This window comes from Centropristis striata, chromosome 14 (genome assembly GCF_030273125.1).
Source record: "Centropristis striata isolate RG_2023a ecotype Rhode Island chromosome 14, C.striata_1.0, whole genome shotgun sequence".
NCBI classification, from domain to species: Eukaryota; Metazoa; Chordata; class Actinopteri; order Perciformes; family Serranidae; genus Centropristis; species Centropristis striata.
Genome location: NC_081530.1, coordinates 29195163 through 29213342, shown reverse-complemented (window position 1 = coordinate 29213342; position 18180 = coordinate 29195163). Strand labels below are relative to the sequence as shown.

Genomic DNA, 18180 nt, shown 5'->3' with positions numbered 1-18180 from the left:
TGTGACATGATGTTCACACACTGTGGTGTAAAATGGAGCATATTGACTTCCAGTGACAACAGACGCTGTTAAATCCCCTCACTCAGCCCCATCCTAGATCAGCTATAGCAGGCTGATGCTGGACACTGACGAGCATTTACTCGGGTGTGTGTCTGTGCGTGTGCGCGTGTGTGTGTTGGCACCTTGACATCCCAACGCACTGTGCGCGCACGACGTGCCGTGCCGCTCTACGCCGGTGCCGTGCTTTGCCGCTCATCGCCTATTACAGCCAAAGGGAAAGGCTTAACGGATCGCACACAGACAGGCAAGCAGCGACAAAACCCGGCTCATTAAAATCTCGTCTGCAGACCCTCCACCGGTCGCGCGCACTACTACTACAGCTCCTTTAGGTGCTGCTGCTGCTGCCGCCGCCGACGCGCGCGCTCAAGGTGTGGAGGAGAGGGCAGCCCGCTCGGTACCATGGACCCGACCCCAAGCTGTTAAACGGTTCAGAGATAAAAATCAGCTGTGAGGGAGACCAAATATTAGGGAGGTTAACGGTGACATGGCGAAAGCGGGTAACATCTGAACTTTGGAGGCTCCCCTGTGAGGATTATCGTGCAGCTCCACACAATCTGACCGGTACAACGAGGACCGCAGGACCACAGTTTGCATCAGCGAGTCAAAGGGACAGCCACCGGTATGGCGCGCGGTGACAGTCGTTTAGGCACCTGGCAGGTGCTGCTGACCATCTCAATGGTCATCATCCCGCTGTCTGCTCACGGTAAGTCCACTGCACTACCCGAGTCCCACCCTGTGCGTGTGTGTGTGTGTGTGTGTGTGTGTGTGTGTGCAAGCAAGCGCGCACGTGAATCAAATCACACCTGCATTGGTCTATTATATGAAATGACAATTGTCCGTGCATGCGGCCTGGGGATGCCACTGCACTAAAATGTGGGCATTGATGCTTAATATTCAAACATATTTTTTTATTAGAATTGTCAGCAGCACTTAATTCTATTGATAGTAACATGCTGGGCATTGATAGGCTGTTTTTTAAAAAAATCTGCTTTATAGGACCACTATTAATTAAATGCATTGATAATCTATTGCATTTTGGCATTTATAATGTCAGTGGGGTCTTTTTTCTCTCATTACAATTGCATTCAAAAGACTGCCAATTGGTTTTTCGTCTGTCTGACACATCTAGATGTATGATCTGATTTTATCTGTCATGCTCCCGATCATCAAAGGACCACTGGCTGTGACCATGGTCCAACCAATCTCATGTCCAATCTAAAGGAGTCTAAATGAGAGAGAAAACCCTCTCCCTCTTGTAACTATGACATATAAAGGTAACTGACTTGTTATTTTAGCTCTAGTAAGGAACATCAGTATGAAGAATAAACCGGTCAGAGAGAGACAGTGCTATTTGACAGTTCAGTGCTGCAGCTGCGAGTCGCCGCGGCGGTGCGTGGCCCAGACAAAGGCGGGATTAGGTGCACCATGGCCGGGCTACAGGAGGCCTATTCACGGCCGCTCAAAGGACTGAATTCCTCCAGACATTCAGGGGAAGCCCGAGACAACCGGGACACCTCTCCCCACCACCCTCCTCTTCCTACTGTCCATCCCTTGAGACACGGAGGCAGGCAGTGTGGGAACGAGAATCTGACACAACCAGTCTGTCTGTCTGGCACACACACAAACACACACACACGCGCGCGCGCGCGCTTTGGGAATAGTGGAAATGTGGCAAATGTTGGAAATGAGCGCTGCTGCTGCTGCTGCTGCTGCTGCCCAGCAACAGGGTGGCTCGTGCACGCAGAGGGTCGCCGGGGTTCAGGCTCGCTGCCACTGTACCCCTCCCACCCCCAGCTCTCTCTCGCCCTCAATGTGTAACCAGGCGTTAATACTGTGACATATTGACCGGTAAATTTACGCCAGGCGTCCTGTCTGTCATGCTTTAAACCTAAGAGGCCACGTGGCTGTCCACATATGTGATCCATTAGGAGTAGCCTACTGTACAGGTGAATCAATTCCTTAATGAATTAATTAAATCATTTGAGAAGATGTAGGCCCTATTTTTTATTCATGACACAGACAATGGGAAATGTAGCACTGTTTGTCCTTTAATGTTCTTATTAAGCTTATGGTTATTCTATGATCAGGCTACCATTTTTTTTCAGGCAAGCTGAGTTTAACAAATGCATGCATATAATTTTGCTTTCATGGCAAGTCTGTGATTTTGAATGATCATATAAAACTCAAGCTGCAACTTATATTCATTCTGCCTATTTAAATGGTCGCAGTGGATTGTTTAAGCAACCCAACCACTCCCTTAAGGCTAGGGAAAAGAAAGTGCATGGTAAGGCTTTACAAAAGATACTTAAAAAGTAAAATAAATGCATGTAAGTGGTGCAAGTAGTTTTGTAGCTGATATCATTACCAGTAGTGAAGTGTGACTTTGATGACGTTCAGCACGTTGCACCGAAGTTATGTCACCTTACGTTATAAGAGATCATTTTGGTTTCACGTGGGATATGAACACCTGGGTGACATTCTTTTTTACAACTGTCCAACACCCGTCCATAAGTGGACCTTGTCATTCTTTATTGTCCAAGTTGGTTCATCTGCAGGTGCACAGCACTACATGCCACACCTTCTAAATGGTCACAGTTTGGTTAGGTTTAGAGGGGGAAAATTACTTTGTTAGGTTTCGGCACAAAACTCCTTGGTTCGGGTTAGGGACAAAAACGGCTTTGTTAGATTTAAGAATAGATTGTGGTTTTGATTTATTTAAAAGTACACTATACCTGAAGTTCTCCCAGAGGGCATGTAGTAAAAGTGGGTGTGTCATGTAGTAAAGTGGGTATGTTGTGTAACCTGTGAGACTGCAGTTAAACCCTTCATTTATTATCTGTGTCCTTTTATACTTTTACACTTTGTAATGATTAATCAACTAATTAATTAATCAACAAATCATTTCTGCTCTATATAAAACCAATAAATCAATCCATGCATACAGACAAACATACAGAACCACAGATTGTCCTTGATAGCCTTGTACAGCAATATGGATCAATTCCAGACTCCCGGCTGCTCTGTGTTTGTGTGTTTGTCTGCGTGAGTTCATACTGTGAGGTCCATCTGCCCTGTAGCCCCAGAAAGCTCATGATATGTCACAGTAGATCAGATCATCAGCATCTCCCTGACTTCCTTTTGTTCAAACACACACGAAGAAGGGGAGGAAGATTGCTATGAATACTTAATTGGTTGTAATTTGGTTGCAAAGGATTTATTGTAAAGGTCTAGGTGCTATATAAATACTGTGGAAGTGCCTTTAAACAAGCTGTCAGGGCAGCTACAAACATGTGTGTGTGTATTTAAGGAGAAACCCAAAATACAAGTATGAAACTGAAAATAAGCTTAATATGTCCACCTTAACGGCGACCTAGACCCGAGTGTGTGAAACTGCACAGTCTCAAAGTAAGACTAGCTGTGTTTCCATCCAACAACAGCGTGCAGGATGGACCACCTGCCCATAATAATTACTGTGTCCTGCTGCTAAGGCGAAAAGGTTGCTGGGAATCTGCACTTCAGCCAATCACACTGACCTCAGGTGAAACTTGTTACCATGGTGACAAGCTCAGCGCGATGCCAGAGGTGAAGAGCTGAGCAGCCGTTAAAGGCACAAATCACACCATTTCTAAGACAGAAATTGCTAAGCAGGGGCTCGTGCATTCAATTTGCTCCTCTTGCCCTTGTAATCTCTTCATGCTCCCCTTTGCTCTTGTAATCGCGATGAGACCGCCAGCTGTTAACAGGATGCTGCATCTAAAGTCTCAACAGGGAACAAATTGGCAGATTGAACCTTTAAATGAAATTTGAATCAGATAAAATCAGTTTGGTGGAGCATGTCTATCGCTTTGACAAACTGAGAAGCATTCAAGCTCGTTCCTTCTCGGTTTTCCCAGAGCTGGAGTTGGCATATAACACTTACTGCCTGGCTGGCTGATTGATTGAAAAACAAGAGAGAGAGAGCCCGAACACTGGATTCTCTGTTTCCACTGCAACTCCCTCGCTCCACTCCTCCTTTCAACATGGCACCTCTTTACATCTCACCATGGCAACTGCAGCGCGCGTGTATGTGTGTTTCTGTGTGTCTGTGTGTGTGTGTGTGTGAGGTGAATCTCATGGTTTTCTCAGCCACCACTAGTCTTCGTGACTCGAGGCACGTTCAGATGGTTTTAGTATTAGCTCTGAATGAAGTGCCAGACAGTGAAAGCAGTGATCTCATTGGACACAGTGATTTCAGGGTGGCAGTGGGAGAGAAGCCGTCCAGCCAAGTATTTGGTTGAGTTTTGGCCGTTTGCACAAATGTACCAGGCCAGTGGAAAAGTGTCAAGAAGTGGCTTCTTGAAACTCTGTCAACTGTGGGAACATTATATTCCCAAAACTGTGCAACAGACCTTTCTTTCTTTCTTTCTTTCTTTCTTTCTTTCTTTCTTTCCCCTTTAAGATAAAGTGTCAGATTTGGGAAAATGCATACATTTGCCTTCTTGTTAAGAGTAAAAAAAAGAAAAAGAAATATTAATAGTACTTTAATTTTTCTATGCTAAATATGAAGCCAGCAGCCAGTTAGTTTAGCTTAGCAAAAACAATGGAAACAGCTGGATCGGCTCCATCTAAAAGTAACAAAACTTGCTTACCAGTCAGTACAGAAAATAGCTTTAAAGCTGCATGTAGGTGGGTTTCATGCTTCTTCACATTTAGAATAGAAACAATAAATGAAGGAAGCTTCATTACTATTGCTTAACTGACAATGGTACCTAGCTGGTAGTATTACTATATGTTTATGATTGTAATAGAGCATCTCTGTTAGGTGCTCTCGATAGCCAGTGTTTCCTATTATTGTCTGGAACTAATCTCCAAAATGTACGTATAGACCTTTGTTACTTAAGCTATCATTCGGAAATTAACTTAATCCATTAAAATGGTGTAAGTAATTACTTTGTGGCAGCATTTTTCAGACAAAGGTAAAACAACACATAAGCTATAGTGGGACTTGCCATGCCCACTCAATTAACCTTAATACAACTGGCACCAAAGTCTGCAAAACTGGATGTAATGATCATTCCTTTATTTATAGTTTTCTAAAGTGGTATCAATCTTCTCATCTAACTCTTGGTAAGAAAGCGAACAAGCATATTTTCCAGAACACTGAATTTGCCCCATATTCACTCTGTACGGTTTGGTATTTCTGGAAACTTTGGGATCTCTGCTTGAATTTAAGAGTTTGAAACGTCTCACTGCTTCATTAATTCCCTGCTAAACAGTTTTAAGAATTACTGTGCCTCTGTTCCTCCATGCCCTCTCTCTTTGTTTTTCTCCATCTGTCTTTTGGCCTCTTTGTGTGCACATCTTTCTCTGCAGGTTGCCAAGTACAGGAGAAGCGCCTGACCAGTCAGCCTCTAACCTATTGCTCTAAATCCTGATCTAATCCTCACCCCGTCTCAGTCACCAGAGCACATTAGTCACTCAATGTGCCTAATCCAACATCGCTGTCTGATAACACGGCATTCTTGCTCTGATTTCTTTGACAATTAATGACTTAGCTGTGAACCACAATGATTTTTGCTGAGTTGCACTTTTCCACATATCAGCGCTCTCATGATAACACATTTTGTGAATGCTGCATATAATTTGTATTGTATTGTGTTGTCAATTTCAGATTTACAGTGAAGGATATCATGATAGAACAGTATTCTCTTAGAAAGCTAGCCTGGTAGAGCCTTAAGGCATCTCCACAGTGTACTGTAGGGATCCACTTTAATTATTCATGCCTCATCCTTGGGCCACAATCTTTATCAAACAAAACACAGCCAGTACCTTGGGATTAGATCCAATCCAAAAAAGCAATCTTATACTGTGTGCGTGTGTGTGTGTGTGTGTGTGTGTGTGTGTGTGTGTGTGTGTGTGTGTGTGCAAGCCTTTGTATCACAGAAAGAGTTTAGATCACAGAAAATAACCGACGAACTGACAATAAGATTATGTTAAGGGGGAAATTCACTGATTTTACACACAGCATTCGTTTTACCTGTCATATGCAGCGTTGCTAAAGAAAAAAGAAAAGCAGTATTTGCACTTTCCTAATCCACTGCCTGATAGCACCTACTGCCTGGCACTTGGCACTTACTCAAGTGTTGTCTTCTAACTTGATCTTTGCTTGTGTTGTAAAAACTCTCAAATGCATGTTGCTTAGGAAAAAAGCATCTGCTAAAGTGCATTGTGGAATTGTAAATCCTGTGTTATTCCTGTGATATTTTTGTAATTGATCTGTCGGGCAGATGGTTGACAGTCATAGACCAATGAGTCTAATATCGGGTTTTAAAATCCCATCCGCACCAACACCAGGGTGCAGGTTTGCAGTGGCACTAATGGCATCTATTGCATATTTAAAAAGGAACAATTCTGATTTATCCACAGTATGGACTAGGGCTGTCAAGTAAAAGATAATTTGTTCATACTAATTTGACCTTTGTGCAATCAGAATCCTCTATTATAACACATTGCATCTTTAATTCTTTTCTGTGTCTGACTGACAGGGAGGATGGTCACTTCACTTCGAAGGCACCATCATCACCACAACCAATCATCTGTCAACAAGGAGGCCTTGAACGCCAGGTTGGTGCTCAGCGATGACTCTGCAGAGAGGGACCACCTGATCGGAGCGGGCCTCGGGGCTAAACTCCCACTCAGCTCCACTAAACACCACCATTCTCATAAACACGCCCACCTAGACGTTGTAGAGGGGGAGGAGCTCACTGCTGGAGGTGCGGGTCCAGACCAGCCTGGAAACCCCATGTCCGATGATGTCATCACCGTGGAGTTTCACAGCCCTGCGCCGGATAGTGTGCCCTCTGATGTTGCTCTGGATTGGGCTCCAAAACCACAGAAGCAAAAAGCAGGTGACCCTACTGCATGGACGCTTTCTGACTTTTACGACTACCTGTCCCCTGATGATGACCTCTCTGCGTTAGATGCGACCCCAGAACCTGAACCCACCCCTTCACCCCCGCCTGATATGGAAGACGAGAATCCGCTCCTGGCTGGTGCTCCTGTTGTTCCCGACAAGGCGAGGCCTAAGGTGGAGAGCGGGCCCTCTCTACCAGCTCCTCCCATGCCAGGGCCGGACAAGGGCGATGGGTTAGGCTTAAGTGGCGCCATGGGGGCTGACGGTTGCAGGCTGGGCTTTGTGCGTTCTGGACCCGGGGTTTGTGTGTCTCAGTGTGACATTGAACCCAATTTCTGCTTCAATGGAGGAGTGTGCACCGTGGTGGCAGGGATGGGAGCCTTCTGCAGGTGAGAAAAACACTGAAACTTGGTAATTAAAGTGGCTGGTTTGTTGTCTTTAGGTAAATTGTAAAGACGAGTACAAAGCTTTACTTTTTTCATCATGTTTAGTTATGATGTATATAGAAATACCTTTTTTTTAGAAGAAGAAAACTGTAACATATGTACAGGTTATTTCAATAAATTAGAATATCATAGAAAGTTTATTTCTTTTTTGTCTTAATTTATTTAATTTTTTCTAATTATAATGATTATGGCTTACATTTAATGAAGACCTAAAATTCAGTGTCTAAAAAATGTAATATTACAAAAGACCAATTTTAAAAAGTATGTCTAATATGGAAATGTTGGCCATCTTTTCTGCACTCAGTACTTGGTTGGGGCTTTTTGACTTGAACTACTGGAAATGGACTTTTCCATGATATTCTAATATATTGAGATGCACCTGTACAGTGTTCAGTTTGGCACTAAAACATTCTTTAAGTTAAGGGGAGACACTGCAGTTGAATAGAATAAAAATCAACAACTTAACTAATAGATATCACCATTAAAACTTCCATAGTTGATTACTTATAGTCAGATCATTCTTTTTGTATTAAAAGTTTTCTGAAATTTTGTGTTGAAATATGCAAAATGATGGATTATCTAAAGTCTTAAAATAAAATAATAACAAAAAAAAATGTAATATAATGATTCTGCCTACCTATTCAAAAGAAAATAGCCCAAAATTAAAAAAAACTGGATTGAATTGTCTCGCCTTAATTGCTTTGTTGGGATGATTTCCAATATGGTCCCACTCTAATACAAAAGAAGAGATTTAGGACTCTTCAGACAAGCGTACAGACACGGAAAACACAGACACGCATAGATAGAAGGTTGGCTTAATGTGTCATGAGGGTTCGTCAAGATCACAGCAGGGTCGCCAAGGGATTAGCTCCGTTTTGGAGGAGGGGGGTAAAGAGGGAGTGTGTGTGTGTGTGTGTGTGTGTGTGTGTGACAGCTGAAGTAGATGCACAGTACACACACATAGAAAGTATAAGGACAATACAGTAAGGTCAGGACGGGACACACACACACACACACACACACACCATGCCTTGATAGCACCATCTGTCCTATCCAGCAGACTCAGTGTAAGCTTGTAGGCCAACTGTTGCTCTTCTCATCGTACCTGCTGAGTAACAGCACACACACATGAACACACACTCACTCATGCTGTCACACTTGAAACACGCGGTCACGCACTTGCACGCAACTGCACAGAGAAAGACAGGAATATGGAAAAAGATAGGCACACATCAACACGTGCACGCACGTATCCTGATCCTTTGATCTCATTAAGGGCTGGGCTGCAGGCCGAATCCCTGCTTTGCTGGACAGACCTCAGGAACATGTCATCAGCTCTTAGTACCATTTTACACTCTTTATTCTGGCTTACATGCTGCGGCTATAAATATGGTAAATACGCTCGTTCAGAGGGTACACACTCATATAAACCGCTTGGCTTTTAGCCTTTTATACAGCAGGTCAGGACAGTTTTTGAGTGCTGCTTGTGTGACCACAAAGTGCTACATTGATCAAAAAGGCCATTGCTTTGCATCTAGGTGCAACGTGCAGGACTACATCTGGAACAAAGGCACTCGCTGCGACTGGGCGGTCACCGAGTTCCAGGTGATGTGCGTGGTGGTGGGCGTGTCCTCCGTGGTGCTCATCCTCCTCTTCATGATCATCGTATTCTTTGCCAAGAGGCTGCACCGCCTCAAGAATGAGAACAAGCGCCTTCGCAAACGCAGGTGTGTGTGGGTGTGAATGCGAGGTGAGGATGTAAAAATATGTGTTGTGAGTTACGCTGCATGAAAGGTGCTGAGAGAAGTGTGTGTGTGACTGCGTATGTGTGTGTATTTCCTGGAAGACTTTACAAGCTGATGAAAAAGTGGAAATGATAAAAAAACAAAAGCATTGGAACAGCAAAAAGAAGAAGACATGTAAAGAGGTGAGAATGGAGATGAAGTCACAAGTCAGCAAGCAGCAAACAGTGACAAAAATCCATCCAATCCAATCAAATTAGATTTTATAATCATCAGCTGCAATGTAGTATTTAGAGTTGATGTAATTCTCTTTGGTTCCCACTGAATTATTTATGTTCTTAGACTGTGATGATTTTGAGTGTCTGCCAGAGGTTTTAACCCCAGTTTTAAAATGTGCAAAGCAACGTAGGAAAGAACTGCAAATATTTCTGACACAAATCTCCCTCTCTGCCCTGCTGCAGTAAGTACCACCCACAGAGCAGCGAGCCACAGACGGACGGCCTCTCTGTTTCCACAACAGCCGACGGCTCGCAGCCAAACGTAAGGAAACTGTGTGACACCCCTCCGCCCGCTCCACAAGCTCACACTCACAACCTGGCGTACTATGACAACATTATATGTCAGGTACGCCCCAACTCTCCTCATGTTTATTCTCCTTTTTCTCTCTTTGCATTCATCCTCTTTATCAACATTTCAGCTCTGTCTGTTTTCTGTTATAACCTTCTGTTTTCCTTTCCCTTCATGATGTCCTCTCGTGATTTGTTTTTTTGTATCTGTCTGGCTTTGGCCGTCTATCCACTCTGATTCACATTCCTAACACCAAACTATAAGTTAAAAGAATAGTTTGAGTAATTGATACACAAATGGTCATTTTAAAGGTGAAGCATGCCTTTAACCCTTTATCGGACGAAGAACTGTATTTGGTAACTTCAGTGGATATAAAATGGGGTCCCAATGTCTCTTTGTGAGGTCATAGAACCACATGGATTTCTTCCAGCTAATCAGCAAAGATCAGGCTACGTTACTAGATTAAAGTGGCAAATCTAAAAGAAAAAAACTTGCAGATTTAAGAGATTTAAAGTGGCAAATCTGCACGAAAAAAGTTGCAGATTTATGAGAAAAAAGTAGAAATAGAAAAAAATTCTTGCAGATTCACCACTTTAAATCTCATAAATCTGCGCATTTTCTCGTATATTTGCCACTTTAATCTCATCAACTTTTTTACCATCAATTTGAAAAAAAATTCTCACAAATTTGTAATTTTTTTTACCATTAATTTGATATTTTTTTCTCACAAATTTGTAACTTTTTTACCATTAATTTTATATTTTTTCTCACAAATTTGTAACTTTTTTTTACCGTTAATTTAAGATTTTTTTCTCATAAATTTGTAACTTTCTTTTACCGTTAACTTTTTTCTAAAATATTACCCCCCTCCCCCGGGTCCGTATGTTGTTTTTTTTAACACATTCTGGCTGTATGTAATATCCTCCAATATTCTCTAGGGTTGAGATTTGGAATTTGCAAGTATTTCAATGAGTGCCCTATTAAGGGTTAAGCTGTAGTGTTATGCACACATCTACTCACCTTGATGCTACAATCTACAATATACACATCAATCGAATGCCCTGTTAAATCATTAACTTCTCTTTGGGATTCCCGCCTACACTTCCGAATGTACAGTATGTGTGTGTTTAACGCTTTTCACACTCACCGATCCCCTCAGAGGCCATCATCAGCCAGCTATACCTGGGAATATAAGCCCAGAAACCCTTATAATCACTTCCAGGTAAGCAGAGCGAAGAGTCCACATTGCCCTGCAGCAGTTTCCCTCCCTGGCTTTGCTTTGAACCCACTGTGCAACTGCGAGGTGCCAGATTTTAGGTCTCTATTTACTGCAAAACTCACTGTCCCTGCATCTATCAGCTAGATTCCACGTACACTCACATGATTAATCACCTCCTCGCAAGCTTTCCTGCTACTATAGTTGTTCAGAGGTGTCGTGTAGCCATGCAGCTGTGTGATTAAATAGCAAGTTCCCACATTTGCTGCCCCTTTTACCTGAGCCTCTGCAGCTTCCTGAGAGAATCGATGAGGAAGCCTCCATTTTGTTTCAACTGCTGGCTTCGCTCTTGTTCCCAAAAAGCTCAGACAGCCATTTTAGCTTCCCTGGGCAGAAGGTTTTCCCCTTTTCTACCCAATTCTCTTACAAAAGGTCGTGCATGTAATGCTACTATGAAGTGAGTTGCTTGTGGGGCAGCATGTGTGTGTGTGTATGTGGATATGAATCTAGATGCATTCATTTTTACCCATGTTTCTGTGTGTTTGTGGGGTTTTGTGTTTGCAGACATAAGTGTGCCTCTGTTTTGTAGTCATCGATCCTCCTGGGTTACTAAGCCAACAAAGTGACCTATATATGGTTACTGGTCTTGGTTAAATTGTTGATCTCAATAAACAATGGAGGAACTCGTCAATAGAGGCAGATATAAACAGAGATTAACCATAAACAGCATATAAAGTTGACGAGATTAACAGAACAAAAACATTAAGCTCTTTGAGTTTGTTGTCTCTGGTGTGAAAAGCCATTTAGTGAGTTTTGTCCAGCAGTAGCCAGTGTGACAGATCGATGGCGCCCTACTTACTGCGTGCTGTGCCCATGACCTTCAGTTGTCTGTGAAATGCCAATCAATCGATGACATAGTTTCATTTGCAAACGGACACACACAGCCACAAAAAGTTTTGTAGTAAAACATAATTGCCTGCATTTGCTTTTATCACTACAACACTCAATCATTGCATCATTTTCCATCCATTAGCCATGCTTTGCTGAGCCAAATGAAGAGAAAACTGGAACTTGCTTCTTTTATGTAAGCCACTTCTCTCAAAGCTCTGCTGGCATTTTAGTGCAGCGGTTATAGACGAGTGTCCGTGACTTCTGGATGCTCTAAATGTCAGGTCTAGAGGCTAAAAAGCCCCTGCAGACTCATGGACTGCAATGCAGTTATTTAAATGTCAGAGGTCCAAATGGTATTTTTTTAAAGTGCTAAGGCATGATTGGTTGATTAGATAAAGGTCTAAGCATGCAGGTGAAGTATCACTACATACAGTGACCCATATCAGGTCAACAATAATCATCTCTAGCACGGAGAGGAGCTTCATGGGAGATTTTGGCTTTGAACATGTTTTAAAATTTTTAGTTCATCCAAACACAACCTGTATTCAGAAGAGTTGCCTTTAAATTAGAGTTGTGATGTCACGAACATACAGGTGAATCTCTATAAATGAGAAAAGTCCATTTCCAGTAGTTCAAGTCAAATAGCCCCAACCAAGTATTGAGTCCATATAGATGGACATACTTTTCAGAGGCCAACATTTCCCTATTAAACATACTTTTTAAAATTGGTCTTTTGTAATATTAATTTTTTTTAAACACTGAATTTTAGGTTTTCATTAAATGTAAGCCATACTCATTATAATTAGAATAAAGTAAATTAATTAAGACATGAAATGTTTCATTCTCTGTGTAATTGATCTATATATTGTGTTATTTCCACTTTTTGAATTGAATTACTGACATAAATAAACTTTTCTATGATATTCTAATTTATTGAAATGCACCTGTAGGTCAAAACTGCAGCTACAATCGTGCCTCAGCTATAATGATGGTGCAGTGACATAAGGGTGGAGGTGTGGAAAACCCAGAAACACTGACCAATCAATCAATTGGTAGGGGGTCTTAAAGTGACAGGCGGTACAACAAAGTGTTTCAGACAGAGGGTGTTGAATATTAAAACATGTAGTTATGCTCTAGTACAGGGATGGGCAACTTAAATGCTGGAGGGGGCAACAATTTTTCATGGACACTACCACAGAGCCACATATAGGACATATAGGACCGATGAAACTGCAATTTTAAAATGTTTACAGTGCAGTAACTTAACATATTTCATGCTCAAATGCATGTATAACAGTATAAATAGGAATAAAACATTTTTAGTGCAAGAACAGCATTAACCAACATTAATTGTAAGAAGTAATTTTGTGCATTTTTACACTGCACTTTTAAGATTTCATGCCCAAATGCATGTAGTTGTACTGAGGGCCACTTCAAGTGAGAGTGTGGGCCGTATGCGGCCCCCGGGCCTCCAGTTGCCCATCCCTGCTCTAGTAGAAACTCATAATGCAAGTATGAATCTAAAATGAACTTAAACCAGTTTAGTATGCCCATTATCCCTTTTCATTTAGTGTCACCATTATCTGTGAAGGGTGCAGACTTCCATGTGTTCTCCAATACACATGTAGTTGTCAGACTTTTCTGCAGGGGCACACACACCAAAACACACAAACACACAAACACAAGGCGTTGATGTACTTTTAGGTTGCAGAGCATCTACATTCCTGTGTTCCATGTGTCCTCTGTGTCCTGTGTGTGTCCATAATCAAGTGTGTAAGTGCGAGGCTCGTATAAAAAGTAACAAACTCTCCCCACAGGATGACCCTCAGAAGCAGGAGGACCCAGCGAGGTCCCCACAAGCCAAGGAAGAGGGGTCAATGAACATCCTCAACTCTCATTCCCCCAAACACGAGAACAACCGTCCAACCTCTGTCGCCCACGACCAGGGCCACACCCCTAACAACACAGAGGAGAACGCCGAGGTAAACACGCTCCAGAACAACCTGGTATAATAGCAACATCTGTCTGTGAAGTGTGCAGCTGGAGAATCAGACCGAAATATATTTAACGCGCACACAAACAAATCAAATTGTTATGTATTGTTGCAAAGTGCATACTGTGTGTTTTAAAGAGTCAAATCAGGCCTAATGTCAAAAGTAAGCACAAGATGAATATAAGGATACAACTTGAGAAGCACAATAGTCCTGTTTACAAGGCTGCCATGCCAATGCTGATCACATAGTGGCGCCTCCTTTCTTTCCTCTATCGCCTCTTACACTGGACTAAAATCTCTGGCTTGGACCAACTAATGACTGACTCTCCTCTCTACTGATGCCCTGCCTTGGTCTTCGGCCAATGAACTCTCGCTCCTTCATTGTCTCCTCTCCTATCTCCCTCCAAACCCTCCCCTCCCCTCGCCTCTGCCTGCCCCGCCTTACTGTCTCTCTCTGCCCGCATGCATTGGTGTTATCGACGAAAAAAAGTGTCTGAAAACGTAACATTTGCAAAAGAAGTAAGTGGAAATCAAGTGAATCTGTATTTGCGAAATATTCATGTTTGACATTGCTAATAAGTGGATACGTTTAGATTACATGAGGTCAAAGTAATTGCTTGGAGTTGATATTTGAAACTATATACGTATATTACACACGCTGTGTCTTGGTTTTCAATGTGATTTATAATACTTTAATGTACTTGAGGTTCTTTTGTACTTTTTTGGGTATACATGGAGGATTATAGTTCACAGTTGTTGGAATAAATCTTTTTAATTTTATCCAGCTTGTCCCTGTGTGTTGCTATGAGCTCTACTTTCCCTTTATCTCTTTCTTGCTCTTTCTTTCTCTGCATGTTCGCTCATGATGAAGCTAACTACTGCCCAACTGCTCCCCTGCTAATAATAACTGAATGCACGGCTGACCCTGCTATTGTGCTACAGTAGGCTGCTCTCAGATTAAGCCACACAAACAATACAGTGTGTCCATTCAGCACCACGGTCAGCTCTCCAAAACGAATGGAAGCTGCCACAGGAGCTTGAAATATCTCATAACATTAATTAATTTCAAGAGGGCTTTTTATCTGAAGCCCTAGTGCTCCTGCTGGGAAAACTGTAAGAAAACTGTGTTGTAATTTAGTGGAGACCAAAAGAACCCTTGTGACCACAAGCACGACTCCAAATCTAATGCTAGTGTTGCTCCATATCTGCTGGATATGTTCTGTAACTGTTCCCAAGAAAAAAAGAAAAGATCACCTTGAATACATTATACATTTTAATACAAAATGTGTTGTTATATTTACAACAAACTACATATGTCAAACTAATTCACTGTAAGTTGACATGCATGCTTAAATACATTTATAGTATATTTTAGTAAGCGTGCAAAAGAAAAAGACAAATAGCATAATAATGTATTAAAGCACACTTTGAGAATGATGATAATTTAATTAGATATATGTCTAAAAATATATAGATCATTCATTATATTATTATTCTGAACTATTATTTTTGAAGTACATTTTATTTGGGTTATTCATGAACAACACACTTTAATTATAATTAGAAAATAAACACACATATATTTCAGTGTATTTTTTTTACAACCATCAATTTGTCATACTACCTTAAAAGGTGATAACATGTCAGTTTTAGAAAGAAGTAAGTAAACTTTATTTATAAAAGGTCTTTTGAAACAACAAGATACTGTACAGTGTAAACAATAAATTAATCAAACTTCATTTGAATTCACTTCAGAGTGAAAAGAAAAAACAGAAAGTTAAAAACAGGATATAATAATTAAAACAACAAAAGATTAAACAGAAGGCAAACACATTATGGGTGATAAAAATGCTCATTAACAAGTGAGATTTTAACAGCTTTCTAAAACTTTCGACAGACTGTGTTGGGTTCACTGCTTTACACTGCCCCCTAGTGGCTAAGAAATCACTTGTTACAGATTAAAGATAATAGGTTTATTGTCTCATAATTGATCCATGCATTTCTTTGTGTATTTTTATTTCATCATTTATGTCTATGTGAATGTTCCTACATTATTGCATCCTTCTCTACTTACCATATTTCCACATCAGGATGGAGTCACTATTGGCCTGGAAGTGCTCCTCCCCAAGGAGGCCAAGCTCCACCCAGAGACCAGCTCGCCCCTTCAGTATGACGTCTTCCTCTACAAGGTTGCCAACAATGGAGACTCCGCCTCTCCCGGCCAAGCCCCTCCCACTCACAGCGCCAACTCTTACCCCTCCTCTCACCCCGTGCCTAAATCGCCCAAAACACCCAAAACACCCAAAACACCCAAGACGCCCAAGTCGGCCAAGGTGCCTAAGTCACCCAAATCACCCAAACACACCAGGGAACACCCACCCGGTACCCGTGAACCCTTGTCCGGGAGGCACTCCTCACCCAGACGTCACCCGTCACCCGGCCGCCACCCATCACCAAGTCGTTACTCCGCTCCTGTTAGCTATTCTTCCCCCACCCGCCATCCATCCTCCCATCACTCTCCCTCTCGGTACAAAGGCATGCCCACCTCCTCCTCCACCCCGCCTCAGTTACGCAGGCCAAGAGGTCGGTCACAGCCTCCAGGCTCAGAGCGCTCGGGGACTGGTGGAGAGTACCAGAGCGGACACATCCGTCCATCGCCCTCCTCTCCTCACCTCACCCAGCCTCCTCCATCACCATCCAGGGTGAAGTACAGCCCGGTCAGCACCCGCTCCCTGCCACCGCTCTCCTGACCAGGCCTCCACCCTGCCTGGCATCACACGCACAAACATCCGTCATAATCTAATCTACCCGGCAACATGTCCATCGTGGCTCTAACTTTTTTTTATTAGTAGTTTAGAGATTATCCATCCATCTATCATCCATCTTTGCACCCTGCCTCCTCACGTTTATACTCAGAGGAGGAGCACGTCACCTGTTCTCGGTCCATGGAGCCAGAAAACTAGAACTGGGACAGCTCCGCACACACCACACTTGGATGCACCAAAGTGCACATATACAACACTGCATAGTTGCTGAAGCCACACATTCACACCTTTATGTAAATAACAACTTCTCAAAGCTCAGGTTACTGCTCACACAAGCACACAATGAACCACTACATGTGAAAATGCTCTCCTAGCATGGTGCCAACATCAGCGAATGCTGAGGATATTGTTCATTAAGGATCATAGGGTTTACTACATTAGCCTTAGTATTATCAGTGGTTTATATAAATCTTTTTGCTATTCAGTGTGTAAGATTATTTCATGTTTTCACAGGCTTTTTGGTATGTTTTTCATGTTTTTAATCCTCAATAAATAGATAATACAACAAAGCGTGCAGTATTGTGTTCTAAAGATGGAGAGAGCTAAGAGGGACAAAGAAGACAAAAAGAGACAGCAAAGATAAGAGACACACAGAGGATTTTCCTTTAGTGCTGCCAAGCTGCATATTAAAAGAAATAAAATAGAATATGAGGGACTGTGCCGCCTCCTTGTGGACACAGCAAGCACTGCTCCAGCTACGTTTCAGGTTTAAATCATCTGTGGAATAATATACAAAAGCAGTAAAACACAGGGATAAAACCTCGAGCTAAATCGGTGGCCCTCTTTAATGGTCTGTGTGTGTCTGCAGCATGTTAATCATGTACCTGTGGTTAGGTTGAGTTATTCTCAGTGTCTCCATGTTCCTGCTTCTTGTTGCAGTTTGAGAAACTGCTTCATATTATCTATGTTCCCAGGGTTCTAAGGGCATATGGCTCATTGTTTGGAAGGTTACTTTTTATCCACAAGTCTCCGCTTCACAGACATACACACTTTATACCAATCCCATGCAGTTTGGGGCAAAACCATGCAGATTTTCTCTTGCAGTAAAAATGTGGGTAACGCTTTATAATAAGGTCCTTCATAACCATTAATTGACAAGTAATAAGGCATTGTTCTCGCTTTAGATCCGGTAGTTGCAAAAAGCATAGTTAACTTATAGTTAACTTATAATAGATGAGCAATAAAGTATATTTTAATATCAATAAGCAAACAAAATAAGATTAATAAAGGCATGGCAAAGGCATAATGGGTGGGTCATGGGTGTTTGTAATGCCATTATTAACACTTATATAAGCTTATAAACACACAATAATGTTAATAAGCATCTTGTAAGGACTTACAAGGGCCTTATTACTTGTTAATTAATGGTTATTACAAGGACCTTAATATAAAGCGTTACCAAAATGTGTTATTTTAGCCTACTCTATGTGAATATTTCTGCACACTGGGGTCCCTAAACAGTCTGTGAATTGCATAAATTGGGAAGGAGTAGAAAGCTGAGACTCTTGTGGAATCACTGAGTCCAATTTAATTATGTGAAACGATATT

The 18180-nt window shown here is 42.0% G+C and overlaps 1 protein-coding gene across 2 annotated transcripts; it reads left to right on the top strand.

Moving 5' to 3' along the window:
- Nucleotides 1–17228, top strand: cspg5b (chondroitin sulfate proteoglycan 5b). Of its 2 annotated transcripts, none has more exons than XM_059350562.1 (6): nt 1–763; nt 6585–7341; nt 8937–9125; nt 9602–9680; nt 13632–13796; nt 15898–17228. In XM_059350562.1, the coding sequence occupies exons 1-6, from the start codon at nt 682–684 to the stop codon at nt 16555–16557; spliced, it is 1932 nt and encodes a 643-aa protein (XP_059206545.1). In that variant the 5' UTR covers nt 1–681; the 3' UTR covers nt 16558–17228. The 2 variants fall into 2 exon arrangements, with proteins under 2 accessions (XP_059206545.1, XP_059206544.1); XM_059350561.1 differs by having other exon boundaries at nt 9602–9764; nt 15898–17223.
- The last annotated feature ends 952 nt before the right edge of the window (nt 17229–18180 follow it).